The sequence below is a fragment of the Eschrichtius robustus genome, chromosome 3 (genome assembly GCF_028021215.1).
Source record: "Eschrichtius robustus isolate mEscRob2 chromosome 3, mEscRob2.pri, whole genome shotgun sequence".
NCBI lineage: Eukaryota > Metazoa > Chordata > Mammalia > Artiodactyla > Eschrichtiidae > Eschrichtius > Eschrichtius robustus.
Window position 1 is genome coordinate 103942807 of NC_090826.1, and position 17856 is coordinate 103960662.

Genomic DNA, 17856 nt, shown 5'->3' on the forward strand with positions numbered 1-17856 from the left:
ATTGTGTTATTGTGATTTGTGGCTTTTCTCCCCCTCCCCTTCCTACTAGTATTGTCAGAATTAATCAATTTTTTAATCTCAAAGAACCAGCTTTTTTATTGCTTTTTCTCAATCTTCTGTTTTCTATTTTTTCACTTTTATCTTTATTATTTCCTTTATTCTGCTAATTTTAGGTTTAATTTTCTCTTTTTCTGTTTTCTTAAGTTAGAACTTGAGGTCCTTCATGTGAGATCTTTTTTTTCTTTCCTAATATAGATTGGTTAATACTATGACTTTCCTTCTAACCTTTCTTCTATTTTTTAATAGAGGCATTTAGTGCTATGAATTTTCCTTTAAGGATTCCTTTATCTTCATCCACAAAATTTTGACGTTTCCATTTTCTTTTAGTTCAAGGCACTTTCTAATCCCACTTTTTAAAAAAAAACTAGCTTTATTGAGGTATAATTCACGTACCATATAGTCACCCACTTGTACTACACAATTCAGTGGTTTTTAGTATATGCATATATATATGCAACCATCACTACAGTCATTTAATTTTACTTTAGATTTTTTTTTTGACCTTTGATTATTGATAAGTGTATTACTTAGTTTCCAAGTACAGTTGGTTCTTGAACAACACGGTTTGAACAGTACAGGTCCACTGGTACATAGTTTTTTTTTTTTTAATAGTAAAAATATTACAGTACTACATGATTCAAGGTTGGTTGAATCCAAGGACGCAGAATGCGTATAGAGAAACCATGTGTATGGAGGGTTGACTCTTAAGTTACATGCAGATTTTTGACTGCAGAGAGGTTTGGGACCCCTAACTCCCTTGTTCAAGGACCAACTGTATTTAGAGATTATCCAGATACCTTCATGTTATTGATTTCCATTTTAATTCTATTGTAGCAAAAAACATACTTTGTATGGTTTGAATCCTTTTAAATTTATTGACTTGTTTTACTGCTCAGAAAATGGTCTGTATTGGTAAATGTTCTGTTTGCATTTGAACAAAATGTGTATTTTGCTGTTTGGGTAGTGTGTTTTATAAATGTCAGGTCAAGTTGTTTGATTGTTTTTTTTTTAATGTCTTTGCTGATTTTCTTCCTGCTTCTTTTATGAATTATTGAGTGAAGGGTATTGAATTTACATACTATATTGTGGATTTGTCTACTTTTCCTTTTATTTCTGTCAGTTTTACTTCATATATTTCAACTCTCTATTAGATATGTAATGTTTAGCATTGTTATATTCTCTTGCTGCTTTATTGACTCTTGTTATAAAACCCTTTTAATCTCTGCTCTGAAAGGTACTGTTTGATATCAATATAAGTTGCTCCCGCTTTTTAATAAACATCTTTATTGAAGTTTTCTTTACATACCATAAAGTTCACCCACATAAGTGAACAGTTAGGTTGGAGCATTAGCTGCCTCCAGTAGGTTGATGATTTCCAAATCCATGTCTTCAGACCTGGACATCTTAACCTGTGTGCTTTGCTGACCTTTTAAACTTAGCGTGTCTAAAAACCATATTTAATAATTCTTTCTTATTCTTTGCCTTTATTCCAAGTCACCTGTTCTCTAGTCTCTGTCTAGTTAATGGTACTCCTTTCTATTTAGTCACTATAGTGAAAACCTATCATCCTTAACTTCTTTTCCCTTTCATGTTTAATCATTTACCTAAACTTACTGGTCTTGACTTGCTAAGGTCACTGATATTTGGTCCTTCTCCACATCTACTCTAGACGGATTTTATTAGTTTTTGGTCATTTTTTGCCTAGGGCTGCTGTGATCACCTAACTCCCTCTCGTTCTGCCAGCCTTGTATCATCTCCCTTTCTGCCTCCTCCCCCAAGTCAATCCTGAGGAGGTGTTTTTCTGAAGATTTAAGTACAGGTATGCCATTTTCAATTAGAAGTATTTTAATGGTTTGCTTTTGTCCTCAGGTTGCAACACAAGTTCTATTCATGATTGAGCTTTTGTCTTCTCTGTCTTCCTTATTATGCCCAGTCTATTCTATGCTACTGCACCCTTCTCCACCCTGCATACTATACCCTAGTGGCCATACCAACTTATTTCCTAACTGGTGTATTGTGTCGCTTCTTCCATATCTTTGTACACTATCCCTTCTCTGCTTAGTATGCCCTTATTTTCTTGATCTGCCTGGCAAACTTGGTTTTTTCTTTTAATTTCTATTTGAAGATCATGCCTTTCTAATGCTATTTCCTATGTAAATCTGTTTTCAGGTTGTACTCGTGTGCTTATTAGAAAATGCCTGTGCTGTTAGATACCTCTTCTATCTAATCTATGGTCCCCTGGTACCTCACCTGTAGTTATTTACTTCCTCTGCTGTGATCTACCTGTTTGGTGCTTACTTTGTTTACATATTTATTAGATTGTGAACTCCTGTGGGCAAATAATGTGTCTTATTTTTCTTATATTCCCTGCATCTAGCTCAATGCCACTCACATTTGGTAAATATTTGTTGATTATCATTGAGTTAGGCTGAAGTTAATTCAATGACTGATAACTATTTAACCTGAAATTACCATTAATTCAAACTAAAATCCCCTAAAACCCAAGTTAGATTAATCTGTAACAGCTCTTTATGTAAATAAAATATTTTAATAGCCACATAAATGACCTGTATCTAACTAAATTTAAGATAGAGACAGTGAGTTTGTGTTGATGGTTCATCAACTGCTTTATTAAAGTGAGAACACTAAAGAAGTTGGTATTCTGTGGGAGCTACATGACCAGAGTAATTGGATTTGGTGTAGAAGCTGAGGGTCAGTGAATTTCTCTGTGTTTTACCTTGAATTGCTTTCATCCTCTTTCAGGTGGCTGACAATTACTTGTATTGAGAAACAGTTGGACTTTTCTATTAACATGTTTTCTTAAGAATGGGATTCACTCTTATAGAATTTGTGAGCCCAAGTGTGATAGAATTTGTATTGTTTGGTTCTTAACTATAAATCAGTACACCAGAAGAATACATGATTTTGCTTAAAAGGGTAACATTCAGAAAGTTCTTTGTTATTTATATGACAATGTTATTCTGTGCAAATGGGATATATTAATTTGCTATTGCAAATCATCTTAGACTGTATTTGTGAACAACTCCCTTAAAATGGTTGATACCTCTTGGTTACTTTGAGTTTAAAGAGTTATTCATTGCGTTGAAGGAGTGACATTTCTCTTTGGAAGGGCTTAATTCCTTTAGGCACTTGCCACTGAGTTCTGTAGAATACTGTTATTTGAGTATTTTCTGTACTGGTTGCTCACTCTCCTATAGTTGTTTCCTAAAACCATTCTTGGCCTATACTTGTACATAAGTAGCTATTTACGTAACTGTTTCAACTATTTTTGTTGTATTTCCTGGATCCTCTGAAATATCTTTAAGGTGTTATTAAAATTTAGGGTGTTTGAAAGGTTTTTTAGTATCTAACCTTGTTATTAAAAACAAGGGCCATTGTCTTTTATCTTTTAAAAGATAGAATTACATTGTTGATTTATTCAGCATTTTTTTAAAAGTCACTTCATAAGGGCTTTGGTGAGTTTTCATAGAGTTTGGAGATTAGTAAGAGTCAGTTTAGTAAAATTCCCTTATAATGGTTAAGGGTAGTTAATATATGCCAAAGTCTTTAAGGGCTCTCATGTTTCTTAAATCTAGGTCAAAGAACAGGGCCTGGAAATCTTAGCAATGAAATAATGGATGTGAATGAAAGCTGATGTAAAAAGTGTTTCTATCAATATGAGGAAAGAATGTTATCAACAGAAGTTTAAATGCTTGGAGTCTAGAAAGATGAGACCCAATGAGTAGGAAGAGAAGGAAATTACTGAGTACCTTATGTCTGTTAGATAGTTTCTTTCCCTTCCTTGTTGTACTTTTATTTATAATAATTTGTAGATTCTTTGGATTGTCTATATAAAAAGCATGTTATCTGTCATAGAAGGCATTTTTTTTGAAACTTTAATTTTTTTCTTATATTTTAATCTTATTTTCATCTCTTGTTTTACTTTGCTGGCTAGAAGTACAATCAAATAGAAGTGTGATAGTGAGCATCCTTATTTGTTTCTCTCATTTTGAAGGAAACGCTTCTAAAGTTTCACTATGAAGAATGATATTTGCTCTAGGTATTGGAAGATATCTTTTATTGGATTGAAGTTCTCTTTTTCTCCCTTGCTGTAGAGTTTTAAGAATGGGTGTTGAATTTGGTCACTTTTCTGTTTCTACTTTGTACAGTTTTTCTTTAATAATAGCTAAATTACGTGGATAGAATTTTCTGATGTTAAACTATTCTCACTTCTGGGGTAAGTCCAATTAGTTATGATGAATTTTTTTTCTATTTTTTAAATGTTACTGATAACTTTGCTAATATTAAAAAAAAAATCGGTATTCATGAATGAGCTTAGCCTGTGATTGTCCTTTTTCCATGGTAATTATTCAGTTCCGTTTTGGGCATGTTAAATTAGAGGTGTTTGGCAAGTGTCTTACATGATGTTAGAAATTTGGATCTGGAGTACTTAGTAACATGGAAAAGGCTGACTGTAAATATTTTGATATAATAGTTGAGGAAATACAGCTGGATGATGTTGAATAGGAAGGTATATAGAGTAAGAACAGAAATGCAGATGGAATACAACATTTTGGGGGTGCATCGATGATGGTAAAGCCAATGATTTAGAGGCTTGTTTGAAAGGCAGGTGTGAGAAAGAGGGAGTTCAAAGGAAGGAAAAACTTAGCTATCAGTTTTTAACTGTGATGGATAGAAGAGTGATGTGAGGTTAGAGAAAGTGGAAACAGCAAATGTAGTACTCTGAAAAAGTATCGTGGTAAAAGGAAGGAGGGGGGACACCAATGAAGGTGGAGCTGGAGCAGTTTTGAGGGAAGTTTTAATTTATTTAATTTTTTAAGGGTGGATGAGACTTCATGTTTGTAGGTGAAGAGTAAAGCTCTAGTAAAGAAGGATGCAGTGAATATAAAAGGGAAATGTATATTCACCTAAATTTTTGCCAAACAAGATTTCAATGTAATTTTATCTATTCTTCTGTAATCTAGGATTGTATTTGTCTTTCAGTATGTTTCCAAACATGATTTATTTAAACACTCTAATTGGAGAAGGAAATCTATTACTTGGTTAGTTTATTTCTGGCCAATCAGCCCTCAGATACTAACGAGAGTCTCAGGGAAAGAGAACATCTAGGGTGGAGAGTGGCTCAGTAAAGACTAGGTCATTCACCAGCCATAAAAATCACAAAATAATAGTGGCTTAAGCTTAAGCAAAGTAGAAGTCTGTTTCTGATCTATAGGGCAGTTTCAATTAGGGAAGCTGAAAAATAGAATTTTTATTTTGCAGGAGCATATGCTTAGCTAAAAATTGATGGCTCTAAGACTAAGGAGGAAGGGAGCAAGATATTGAGAGAAAGGTATCAGTGTCTACACAGTAGAGACAATCTCTTAAATAAAATTCATCTTTTGTGTGAAAGGCAGTATTTGCATAGTTTAAGAAGTCAAAATGCACGTGTTTGTACCTAGGCTCTCTACTTACTAGCTCTGTGACCCTGAGCAAATTCCTTTTTCTCTTTGTGCTTTAGTGTTTTCCTAATAAGATGGAGAACAGTGTTAAATATAAGATGCCTCATAAATTGGTATGAGGATTAAATAAGATAATCCAAGTAGTTGACTAAGTCAGTGCCTGGTATATCTAACCCAACAACAATTATTAGTTTTGTCATTTGCCTTTGATTTTCAAGGATCAAGGGTGTGTGGAAGGAAAAAACAAAAACAAAACAAAACGAGACAACAACAACAACTAACAAAACCCCAAACCTAATATTACTTATGGGATATCAAAAAGTGATTTAACTATTACACATAGGATATAATTGAAAAAGTAATTTCAAATCTCATGAGAACCTGTAGATTTAAGATTAGATTTTTTTTTGGAAGCCTTGGATGGTACCCAGAGTTAGCCAAACTGCAAAGTTTGAGGGCACAGTCCTCCACAAGACCACCCTTACTTCGGATACCACCTGAAATTTCAGGGGACTCCCAAAGCCACCCTCAGGTTTGATAATTTGCTAGGACTTACAAAAGTCACTGAAAGTTATTACACTCATGAAAGGATTATAGATTACAGAGAAAGGATGGAGTTTAAAATCAGCCAAGGGAAAGAAGCACATAGGATAAATTCCAGGAATGTTCCAAATGTGGAGCTTTTGGTGTCCTCTTCTTGTAAAGTCAGGACATTACTCTCCCAGCATCAATGTGTGACAGTATGTGTTGCCACCCACCTAAGCTCACGTGAGCTTTGGCGTCCAGAGTTTTCAAGGCATGATTAATTGATTTCCCACGTAGTTGAACTCAGTCTCCATGTTGGCTCATACTTTGTGACCCAGAACTCTTACCCTAAATTGTATTGTTGGATTTTTTTAGCATGGCCAGCCCCCACCCTAGGACTATTGGATGTGGCCAACCCCATCCTAAAATCTGGTGTGGCCAGCACCCACCATAAACAAGGACACTTCTATGAAGTTTGACAGATTACCTCCCAAAAGCTGAGGACAAGGCCAGACTTCTCTTTGGGCAAGGCCAAATTCTTTACTACATAGAAAGATATAAGGCACTGAAGAAAAAGCAAGAGACATTTGCAAATGGAAGTTCAACATGATTATCTGTTGAAGATATCAAAGTTAAAAAAAAATCTTAAAAACACGTAAGTAAAAGAAAGATCATTCAGGTGAAAATAAACATCCAGAACATTTGATCCAGCTGGTGTAATTTAAAATCTAGAAATTTGGGCACTAAAGCAAAATTCGAGGAGCTCCTTGAAAAGAGATCAAAATGAAAATAAGAATTTGAGATATATAGGGGAAAAAACTAGAAAGAAAACTCATGGTGCTACTAAATGATTATTGTGGAAAGATGTTCTTAAGGAAGAAAGGAAAAGCAGGAATAAAGTGCATTCTTTGGTAAGTTGTAGGGATTGCTGCATTCACTTGTATTTTGAAACAAAGAGATTGGAGGATTTGATATAATTAATGGTTTATGTTTGTATAGAAAATTACAATTTATTAAATACTTGTACTTACCTTGGATAAGTGTAGCCAAGTGTATTAGGATAGTATTATTTGTTTTCCTATTTTTATTGAAGAAAGTACTGATGTTAGAGGTTTTCGAGTGATTTGTGCCAGGTTGCTGAGTGAGTTTGGGGCAGAGCTGGAACTGGAATCCTTGTCTCCTGACTTTTTGCTTAAGTACTTCTACTTCAAGTACTTTTTTCCCAACTACAAAATGATTCTTCTTGGATCTGTTCTCTGGGCCTAGGCACAATGTTTTCTGTTGGTAAGGAGGGGGAGGGGGATTGGAAGGCGATTGGGTGGTACCTGCCTGCATTTACCTTGGTTATCTTATCTAAGACTTTATTCAGCCCCTGTCTGCTGCTGATGCCCTCATCTGCCTGAGTCTCCTGAACAGATCAGCTCAGGATTACCCTTGGATGCACACTGGGGCCAACCTTGGCTCCTCTCTGCCATACTTTTTTTATATCCAGTCTGTCTGCAGGCCCTATGGACTTTTTCTTGCTACCCAAATGACCTTGTTTGTCCCTGAGTCTCTGGCTCTGCTGTGATTCCTCCTCTTTTCTCTGTTTTCCTCATCAGCCCCTTTTCACAGCAAGGTATCCAATTTTCTTTTTCTCTAAACATTTAACATTTTTTTAAAAATACTAGGCTGTGAATTGATTTTTTTCTCTCTTGATATACAGTTCTGTGATTTTCAGCACATGTTCACATTTGTGTAACCACTGAAATAGGATATATAACAATGCTATAATCCAGGAAAACTGTCCTGTATTATTCCCTTATAGTTAACCTCTCCCCTTATCCATAACTTGTGTCATCCACTAATATAGTCATCATCCCTCTATTTTTGTCTTTTTGAGAATGTCAAGTAAAAGGAATCATATAGAATGTAACTTTTGAGACTGTCTCCTTTCACTGACATAATACCTTTGAAATGCATTCAAGGTGTGTGTACGAATGGTTTCTTTTTATTGCTGAGTAGTATTCCCATAGTGTGGCTATACCACAGTATAAACAGTGGTTTGTTTAACCATTTACTTGTTGAAAGACATAACGGTTGCTTCCAGTTATTGCCTGTTATGAGTGAAGTTGCTATAAACATTTTTGTATAGGATCCCCCCCCCCCAGTTTTTGAAATTGTGGTAAAATATGCATAACATAAAATTTACCATCTTAACTATTTTTACGTGTACAGTGCAGTGGTATTAAATACATTCATATTGTTGTGCAACCGTCACCACTATCCATCTCCAGAACTCTTTTCATCTTGCTAAACTGAAACTCTATACCCATTAAACAGTAACTTCCTATTTTTTCCTTTCCCCTAGCCTCTTGCAACCACCATTCTACTTTCTGTCTCTATAATTTTGACTACCCTAAGGATCTCATATAATTGGAGTCATATAGTATTTGTCTTTTTGTAACTGGCTTGCGTATAGGTTTTTGTGTGAACATAAGCCTTAATTTCTCTGGGATAAATGTCCAGGGCAATTGCAGGATTCTGTGATAGTTACATGTTTAGTTTTTAAAGAAACTGCTAAAGTTTTCCAAAGTGGCTGTACTGTTTTACAGTCTCACCAGCAATGTTGTAAGTCCAGAGTTTGAATTCAATTCCTGGAGAGGTAACTTTGGTGACCCCCTTAGAGTAGTCATCATTGGATGATTTGGAAAATAGTAACTACCACTCCTATATTCATTCATGTGGATTGGGGTGGAGGTGGAGAAAAGATTCAGGGCTGGGTAGAAACCCAGTAGGTATCTACTGCAGTAGTGGTTTCCAAACCTGTATGCACACCAGAATCATCAGAGGAGCTCTTAATAATACAAATTCATGGGTCTCATACAGACCTGCTAAATTGGAATCTGTATTTTTAACAAGGGCTCAAGAGAATTTTAAGTGGTCATGCTCACATCAGTTGGACCATTGTGTTACAAGATCTATGGAACTTCCAGAATTTTAGAAGTGCATGATGTATATTTAACAAATAAAAAATTTCCCATCCTCTTATCTTTTCTGCTTCTCTCTCTTTCTTTGACCCTATGTTTATATTTTGTCCCCTCTTCACGTCAGTTTATGAAATGCTCTTATTTATTTATTTACTTAAGCTTTTTTCTTTATTTTTAATTGAAGTGTAGTTGATTTACAATGTTGTATTAGTTTCTGGTGTACAGCAAAGTGATTCACTTATACATATATATATTCTTTTTCATATTCTTTTCCATTACGGTTTATTATAGGATATTGAATATAGTTCCCTGTGCTATACTGTAGGACCTTGTTGTTTATTATTTGGTCCCCTCTTGATACTTATTTCTATTTTTTATTTTCTCTCCCCCATCTAGTTTTTCACTGGTCTCTCTTTTCTCTCTCTCTCTCTCTCTTTTTTCTTTTCCTCATGTGTCTACTAATAAGTTATTGATTAATAAGTTAATTAATAAGTTAATAAGTAAGTTATTGATTGCTATTTTCTGTTTTCACTTGGCCCTTAAATTGTAACTTTCTAGGTTCCCTTTTTCTCCACTGTGTGAGGTGGTTGCTCTTCAACATCTAGAGCTCATTTTCTTTCTCATACTAAGATATATTTGTCCTCTTCTTCAGGCAGGTAGATCCAAGTCTCTCTCACGGATCATTCTTTTTAATGGCAGGAGTAGAAAACAACTATCAGGGTTTGGTGGAGGAAACTTTAAGTTTTATGTTTATTTTTCTCCTCTTCTTATAGGGAAGAAGAAGAACGTTTGAGAAATAAAATTCGAGCTGATCATGAGAAGGCTTTGGAAGAAGCAAAAGAAAAATTAAAAAAGTCAAGAGAGGAAATCCAAGCAGAAATACAGACAGAGAAAAATAAGGTAGTCCAAGAAATGAAGACAAAAGAGAAAAAGCCAGTGCCAGCAGCTCCTATACCAAACCTTATAGGAACACATGGTGGAGACCCAGAAGATAATGACCTAAGAGAGAAAAGGGAAAAAATTAAAGAGGTAATAATCTGAGATTTGTGATATGGGGTGGTTATGGATATGGATATGTGTTTGGCTAGATTTAAATGATCTGTCTATCTATCTGTCTGTCTGTCTATCTATCTATCTATCTGTCTGTCTGTCTGTCTGTCTGTCTGACTGTCTGTCTGTCTGTCTGTCTGTCTGTCTATCTATCTATCTATCTATCTATCTATCTATCTATCTATCTATCTATCTATATCTATCTATCTATCGGGCTGGCCAAAGGTTCCTTTGGTTTTTAAGTAAAAAAAAAGACACATTTTTCATTTTCACCAAGAACTTTATTGAACAATGTATTCACCGTTTTGTTCCACTACCTTCTGCCATTTTTCAGGCAACTTCATAATTCCATCTTCCCAAAACTTTTTATCTTTTTGAGCAAAGAACTATTCCAGGTACCTTTTACAGTCTTACGGGGAATTGAAATTTTTTCCATTAAGAGAATTGTGTAAAGACTTAAGTGAATGGAAATCAGAGGGTGCAATGTCTGGTGACTACGGCGGATGAATCAGAACCTCCCAGCCAAGCTGTAACAGTTTTTGCCTGGTCATCAAAGAAGCATGTGGTCTTGGGTTACCCTGATTGAAGACTATGCATTTTCTGTTGACTAATTCCGGATGCTTTTCATCGAGTGCTGCTTTCAGTTTGGTCAAATTGGGAGCAGTCCTTGTTGGAATTAATCGTTTGGTTTTCCGGAAGGAGCTCGTAATAGAGGACTCCCTTCCAATCCCACCATATACACAGCATCACCTTCTTTGGATGAAGACCGGCCTTTGGTGTGGTTGGTGGTGGTTCAGTTCACTTGCCCCACGATCTCTTCTGTTCCACATTGTTGTACAGTATCCACTTTTCATCGCCCATCACAATTTGTTTTCAAAACAGAACATTTTCATTATGTTTAAGTAGAGAATTGCTATGTGGAAATATGGTCAAGAAGTTTTTTTTTTTTGCTTAACTTATGTGGAACCCAGACATCAAAGCGATGACATAACCAAGCTGGTGCAAATGAGTTTCAATGCTTGATTTGGGTATTTCGAGTATGTCGGCTATCTCCTGCGTGGTATAACATTGATTGTTCTCAATTAATGTCTCGATTTGATCGTCATCAACTTCAACTGGTCCACCCGACCGTGGAGCATCGTCCAGCGAGAGATTTCCAACATGAAACTTCACAAACCACTTTTGACATGTTTGATCAGTCACAGCACCTTCTCCATACACTGCACAAATCTTTTTTTTGTGTTTCAGTTGCGTTTTTACTTTTCTTGAAATAATAAAGCATAATATGCCAGAAATGTTGCTTTCTTTCTTCCATCTTCAATATTAAAATGGCTGCACAAAAATTCACCAGTTTTTTTTTTTTTTTTTTTTTTTTTTTTTTTAATGCACACTGACATGAGAGCTGTCACCGTACAATCTAATAAAATTGTTTGGAATGAAGTTAAAGACAACTAAGCGCTACTAGAGCCATCTTACAGAAAAAACTGAACGAATCTTTTGGCCACCCAACCCAATATCTATCTGTATTTGTACCATCTATGGTGTCATATTTTGATCTTGTTTGTTTTGAGGTCAAAATTGTAGTTCAGTTTGCAAGTTGGCAGTAAGAGCTAAAACTCTCTTAATATCGATTATAATTATAGAATACTTAAAATTTTTGATATAATGTTGTTTGGATAGTTACATTACTCACCCTGTGTTCAGAGATCTTTTGATGTTCAGTATTTTATAAATAATGTAGAATAGATCCATAACAATTTATCATTTAATAAGAAATTTCTTAAGTGTTTAGTTACTAGGAACTCTGCTAGATATTATGTAAATCTTCTCATAAACATGTTTCTGAAGAGTTAACATTATGTCTGCCGTCTTTCAAGGAACCTGTTGTGATACCACTTAACCATACTGCAGATTAAGAACACATCCTTCCAAAGAATCTCAGTGGATTGAAGAGTAGGGAAGGATTGATTTCAACATTTTTGAAATTTCTTTTGGTCTCAGAAGTCTGTCAATTTGTTATTCTAGGAGTTATTTGGAGGTAAAGAGAATGAATACCAGAGGGAGAGGAAATCTAGTGAATATTTTAGTAGAACTTTGTTAATTAGAACTCCTGCTAATTCTGGGTGGAGTTTGTAGTTGTACTGCTTATGAAGAAAAAGACTTTGTTAGAGTGTAATAGCATCAACAATATTTCAAATCTATTGTTCATCATAAAATAAGACAATAAGTTTAGTTCAAATAGATATCTATTTGGATATATTCTAGTAATGAATATGGAAGATTTGCAGGTATTTTAAGCGTGGCCTTATGAATTGGTATAAAATATGTCCTCTGATTTACCTCACCTTTGGATTCTATGTTTTATACTCAGGCTGCTTGAGGCACTTTCTTTGGACAGTGTTGAGGACTTTGACACATTTCTTTTCAGATGCCTGACCTATTTTTTAGATGTCATTAGAATTTATTGAAATACTGTCTGATGTACATCATAATTCAGATAGGTAACAGTGTGTGTTGAGAGGACCCAAGACCACCCACAGGCTCAGTGATTCACTGGGAGTACTCACAGAACTTAGCAAAACTGTTGCCTTCATGGTTTTGGTGTATTCAGCTGAAAACATACAGATTAAAATCAATAGAAAAGGCACATAGGACGAAGTCCAGTAGAGACCAGGTACAAACTTCTAGTTGTCCTCTCCCAGTGGAGTGATACGGACAGCGCTTAATTCTTCCAGAAATAATTTGTGGCAATGTGCACGATGTATTGCCAACCGAGGAAGTTCACCCGAGCCTTGGTGTCCAGATTTTTTATCAAGAGTTCATTATGTAGTGTTGGCTAATCTTAGTTCTTCAGCCCCTCCAGAGGTCATGCTGATACCTGTGGTTCAAGGTCCCCACCATAAATCACGTTTTAGCATAAACTATCTGACATGGCCCAAGGCTTCACGTAAACAAAGATACTCTTAACAGGCAGGATAATAAACGTTTAGAGGTTACTTTCCAGGAGCCTGGTACAGGCCAGACCTTTTTTGAGGATGTGCAGGGTTTGGACAACCAGACCTGCTAAGTGAATCCTGTAGGGCATACCATATTATCCAGGGTTCTTGTAAATTAACATACAACATATTAAGAATCCCTGTGTAGGCTCCTGTTAAACATTATGGTTACTGACTTAGTAAGCAGAGAAAGTTGGGATCTAAGCCTGCAAGGGAAGAAGCTAACAAGAGGCAAGGTGATGTGAATACCTGCAGAATATCTGAAAGTTTCAAGAATTAGAAACACCATTTACCTCTGAAGGCAGGGGTATAAAATAGAGCTGGAAAAGGGTTATTTGAAAGTTTTTAAAGGAGCTCTTAAACCTTAGATCCCTAGTTCTCTAGCCTAAGCATCCTAGCTGCTGTCCTCCCTTCCCCAAAAGAAGACCAAAAGTTTACTTTTGGATGGATGAATTAGGGAAGATCTAGATTTTGGGAATACCAAGTATGGCTGAGGGGAAAGGGCAGAGGTCATTCTAAAAAGTGAAGTGGCCATAAAAAGAAAAGAAATGAAATTGAGTTATTTGTAGTGAGGTGGATGGACCTAGAGTCTGTCATACAGAGTGAGGTAAGTCAGAAAGAGAAAAACAGATACCATATGCTAACACATATATATGGAATCTAAAAAAAAAAAAAAAAGTCATGAAGAACCTAGGGGCAAGACGGGAATAAAGACACAGACCTACTAGAGAATGGACTTGAGGATACGGGGAGGGGGAAGGGTAAGCCGGGACAAAGTGACAGAGTGGCATGGACATATATACACTACCAAAGGTAAAATAGATAGCTAGTGGGAAGCAGCTGCATAGCACAGGGAGATGAGCTCGGTGCTTTGTGACCACCTAGAGGGGTGGGATAGGGAGGGTGGGAGGGAGGGAGACACAAGAGGGAAGAGATATGGGGACATATGTATATGTATAACTGATTCACTTTGTTATAAAGCAGAAACTAACACACCATTGTAAAGCAATTATACTCCAATAAAGATGTTTAAAAAAAAAGAAAAAAGCGAGTGGTAGGGTTGGAGGGAATTAAGTGAAAAATGGATTCTGAATATTGAGACAACTTTATCCTGCTCAACTCTTCAAATTCTGGCAGCCAGGTTTATTTTCAATAAGCAGGAAAATGAAGGACTTCTCTCTGGGGAGACTTGACTGGCCCAAGAAGAAAGACCTAGTCTATTCCTCAGTGAAACACCCCTGGGTTTCACCTGAGCTCCCTAAGATGAGGCTCAGTCAATAAGTTTTGCCTCTTCACTGACAGCCTTTGATTATCTTGTAAGTGCTTCACTCAAATGTGAAGAGCAAACCACGGATCACTAGACATGTAAGGAAAGTTTCTTACATGAGTCAAATGGAAGAAAGGAATTTAGAGGATACAGAAACCATACAGGGAGCAGAATACATATATCAAAAAAGAATTAATATCTTTAGGATGCCAAAAAATTCATGAAATGAGAATAAGTTATAAAAAGGAACATTTACAGAATAAGAAAGTTCTTGGAAATTAAAGATATTGATACATTAAAAAATTCAGTAGAAGAGTTGGAAGATAAAATTGAGCAAATCTCTTGGAAGGACAAAAGATTAAGAAAACAAGAAAAATGATAAGATCAATCTGGAACATCTAACAAGTGATTAATTAGGAGTTTTGGGAAAAGAACAGGGAAAATAGAGGGGAAGAAGTCAAAGAAACAATTCAAAGGTTCCTACTGAAATTTTAGAAAGAGAGGCATAAAAAACAGATCCTAAAAGTTCACAGAGAAAAAAATAGTTTCACCCAAAAGATTTGGATTGTACATAATGGCACATTAGATTCCTTAACAATAATATTAGAAATTGGAAGAGAATGGAGCTAAGGCTTAGGAAGAATTATATATTCAGCCAAATTATGAATCAAATCTGAGGGTAAAGATATTTTTAGATGTTTTCTCAGATTGCTACTGGAAAATATGCTTCAGCATAAAAATAGGAAGATAAGCGATTTTGGGAACAGGATCTGTCACTAGAGAGAGAAAGGAAGGTCAGTCTCAGGATTCAGCAGGATGATGGCTGTGCTTCAGGTTGAGAGAATGGAAGTCCAGGTTAGAGTTAGGAGGATAGAGAGCCTCAGGAAGGATTTATCAGAGAATAAGATGGAACTGATGGTTTATCTGATGTGTTTAATTATATTGAGACAAGTTTTGAAACTCAAGCATAATTTGGAAGTAAATTAATAATTGTTACATTTAAAACTACATCAACAAAAATACCCACCAAACTTCAGACCGGTAGTTAACAGCAAGGAAAACAAAAGTTGAGCAAAATAATATAGTAATTGTAAGAAAAACATGTCGTTAACTACATTGGAAGGATGTGAGCCAGGGAATATATGTGGGGGAGTTTATGTGGAGGTGAGCTGATAGTGTATACGAAAGCTAAATTATCCTAACTATAGGGGAATATAGTAAATAGCTAAAACTTTTTTTAAAATCAAGAAATAGCACTAAAACATGTACTTAGAAATACAGTGGTAAATAGAAAAACAGGTGAAAGAATCTAAGTAATTGGCTCAGGAAAGTGGAAGGAAAGGAAAGTGGGGAAGATAGGACAGGCTATTAGATTTTTTAAAAATTCAACTTTATTGAGAGATAATTTATGTACAATAAAATGTATTTATTTTAAGAGTATAGCTTGATGAGCTTTGACAGATGTATATACTTGTGTAACAACAGTGGCGATCAAGCTGTGAATAGGTCCATAATCTCAAAATGGTTTATTTGTGCCCCTCTTCAGTCAGTCTACCCCATTCCTTGGCCCCAGGCAACTGCTGGTCCGCTTTTAATCATTATAGATTAGATTTGTCTTTTCTAGAGTTTCAGTGAAATGGAATCATAAGGTATGTGATATTTTGTTTCTGGGCTTTGGCTCAGCATGTTTTTGAGATTCATCTATGTATATTGCAATAAAGGTAATTTTATTTTCTTCGTAGTATTCCATTGTATGGCTATACTATGATTTGTTTTATTCATTCACCTGTTGAACATTTGTTCAACCTTTGGTCCAGTTTTTGGCTATTATGAATAAAGTTGCTATGTACATTTGTGTACAAGTCTTTTTGTGGGCATATGTTTTAGTTTTAGTTTTGACATTTCAGTCTGTGATCTGTTGTGAGTTAATTTTTTTTGTTTATTGTGTGAAGTAAAGGTTGTGCTTCATTTTCTCCCCATAGGGCTTTTTAGTGTTCCAGCATTATTTGTTGAAAAGATTATCCTTTCTTGATTGAATTACCTTGGCACTTTTGTTCAAAATCAATTGACACAGTCAGCAGATGTTGAGTCTCTTTCTGGACTCATATCTATTTCATTAATCTATATTCCTGTCCTTAATGAGAATGTGACACTGTGTTGATTAACTTTTATAGTTAAGTTTTGAAATCAGGTTAAGTCCTCCAACTTTGTTCTTTTAAAAATAGTTTTGGCCATTCTGAGTCCTTTGCCTTTATTGAATTAGCTTTTCTGTGAAAATAAAAGGTTCCTGGGATTTTGATTGGGATTTCATTGAATCTGTAGATGATTTGGGAAGAATTGTCATCTTAACAGTATTGACTTTTTCTCATTCCCTGAGCATATCTGTCCACTTATTTAGGTTTTCTTTAATTTCTCTCAGCAGTGTTTTGTAGTTCTTAGTGTATAGTTCTTGCACATGTTCTATTTCATGTTTTTTGATGCTAGTATAAATGGAATTGTTTTTGAATTTCCATTTCTGTTCATTACTAGCATATAGAAATATAATTTATTTTAGTTTGCTGAACTTGTATCTTATTTACTGAAGTCATCTTTTAGTTTTAGTGGCTTTTTATTTTAAGATTGCTTAGGATTTTCCTTGTACATAGTCATGTCATCTGTGAATAGAGGTACTTTTCCTTTTTCCTTTTTGATTTTTATGCCTATTATTTCTTCTTATTGCCATGGCTAAGACTTTCAGTACTTTGTTGAAAAGAAGTGGTGAGAATAGATGTACTTGATTTGTTCTCAACTTTAGGAGTAGGGTCTTCTACCATTAAGTATGATGTTAGCTGTAGGTTTTTTTGAAGATGCCCTTAATTAAGTTGAGGCTGTTGCCTTATAGTTGTAGTTTACTGAAAGTTTTTTTCATGAATTGGTATTGAATTTTGTCAAATGTTTTCTCTACATCTAAAAAGATGATTGTATGATTTTTTTCTGTTTATTCTGTTAACATGGTGAATTATAGTGATGGGTTTTTGAATGTTAAATTAGACTTATATTCCTGGGTTAAACTGCACTTGGTCATTGTGTAGTATCCTCTTTATATATATATTGTTACATTTTGTTAAGGAATTGTTAAGGAATTTTGCATCTGTGCTTTTGAGATATATTGGTTTTTAATTCCCTTGTAATGTCTTTGCCTAGCTTTGGTGTCTGAGTAATGCTGGCTGCAAAAAACAAGTTGATAAATTTTTTAATGAATATTATATTTGATATACCACAGGCTACTATTACATAATTCAACTAATATATAATTAAATACTCTGCTGTTGTGTAGCTTAGTACTCCCTGGCTTGTAAGAAACTCAGTTCAAACTAATTGATACAAAAATATTTTTTAGCTTAGGGGCTCTAAAGTAGAGCTTCAAGTTTGGCTGAATCCAAGTCTGTAGATGTTATTGTCAATAATATGCATGTCTTTTTCTGTTTTCTTTTGTTATTTAGTTTCTACATGTTGGGAGAGAGTTAGACCCCATCAGCTCCAGGATT

General features: G+C 35.2%; 1 protein-coding gene across 2 annotated transcripts in view; it reads left to right on the forward strand.

Annotated features, from left to right (window-relative positions):
* The window catches only part of MAN1A2 (mannosidase alpha class 1A member 2), a 178369-nt gene that overhangs the window by 44254 nt on the left and 116259 nt on the right, over positions 1-17856 (forward strand). For both annotated transcript variants that reach the window (XM_068540587.1, XM_068540586.1), the window contains exon 2: positions 9790-10045. In XM_068540587.1, coding sequence (XP_068396688.1) covers positions 9790-10045 — 256 coding nt within the window. The remainder of the gene's footprint in view (positions 1-9789; positions 10046-17856) is intronic.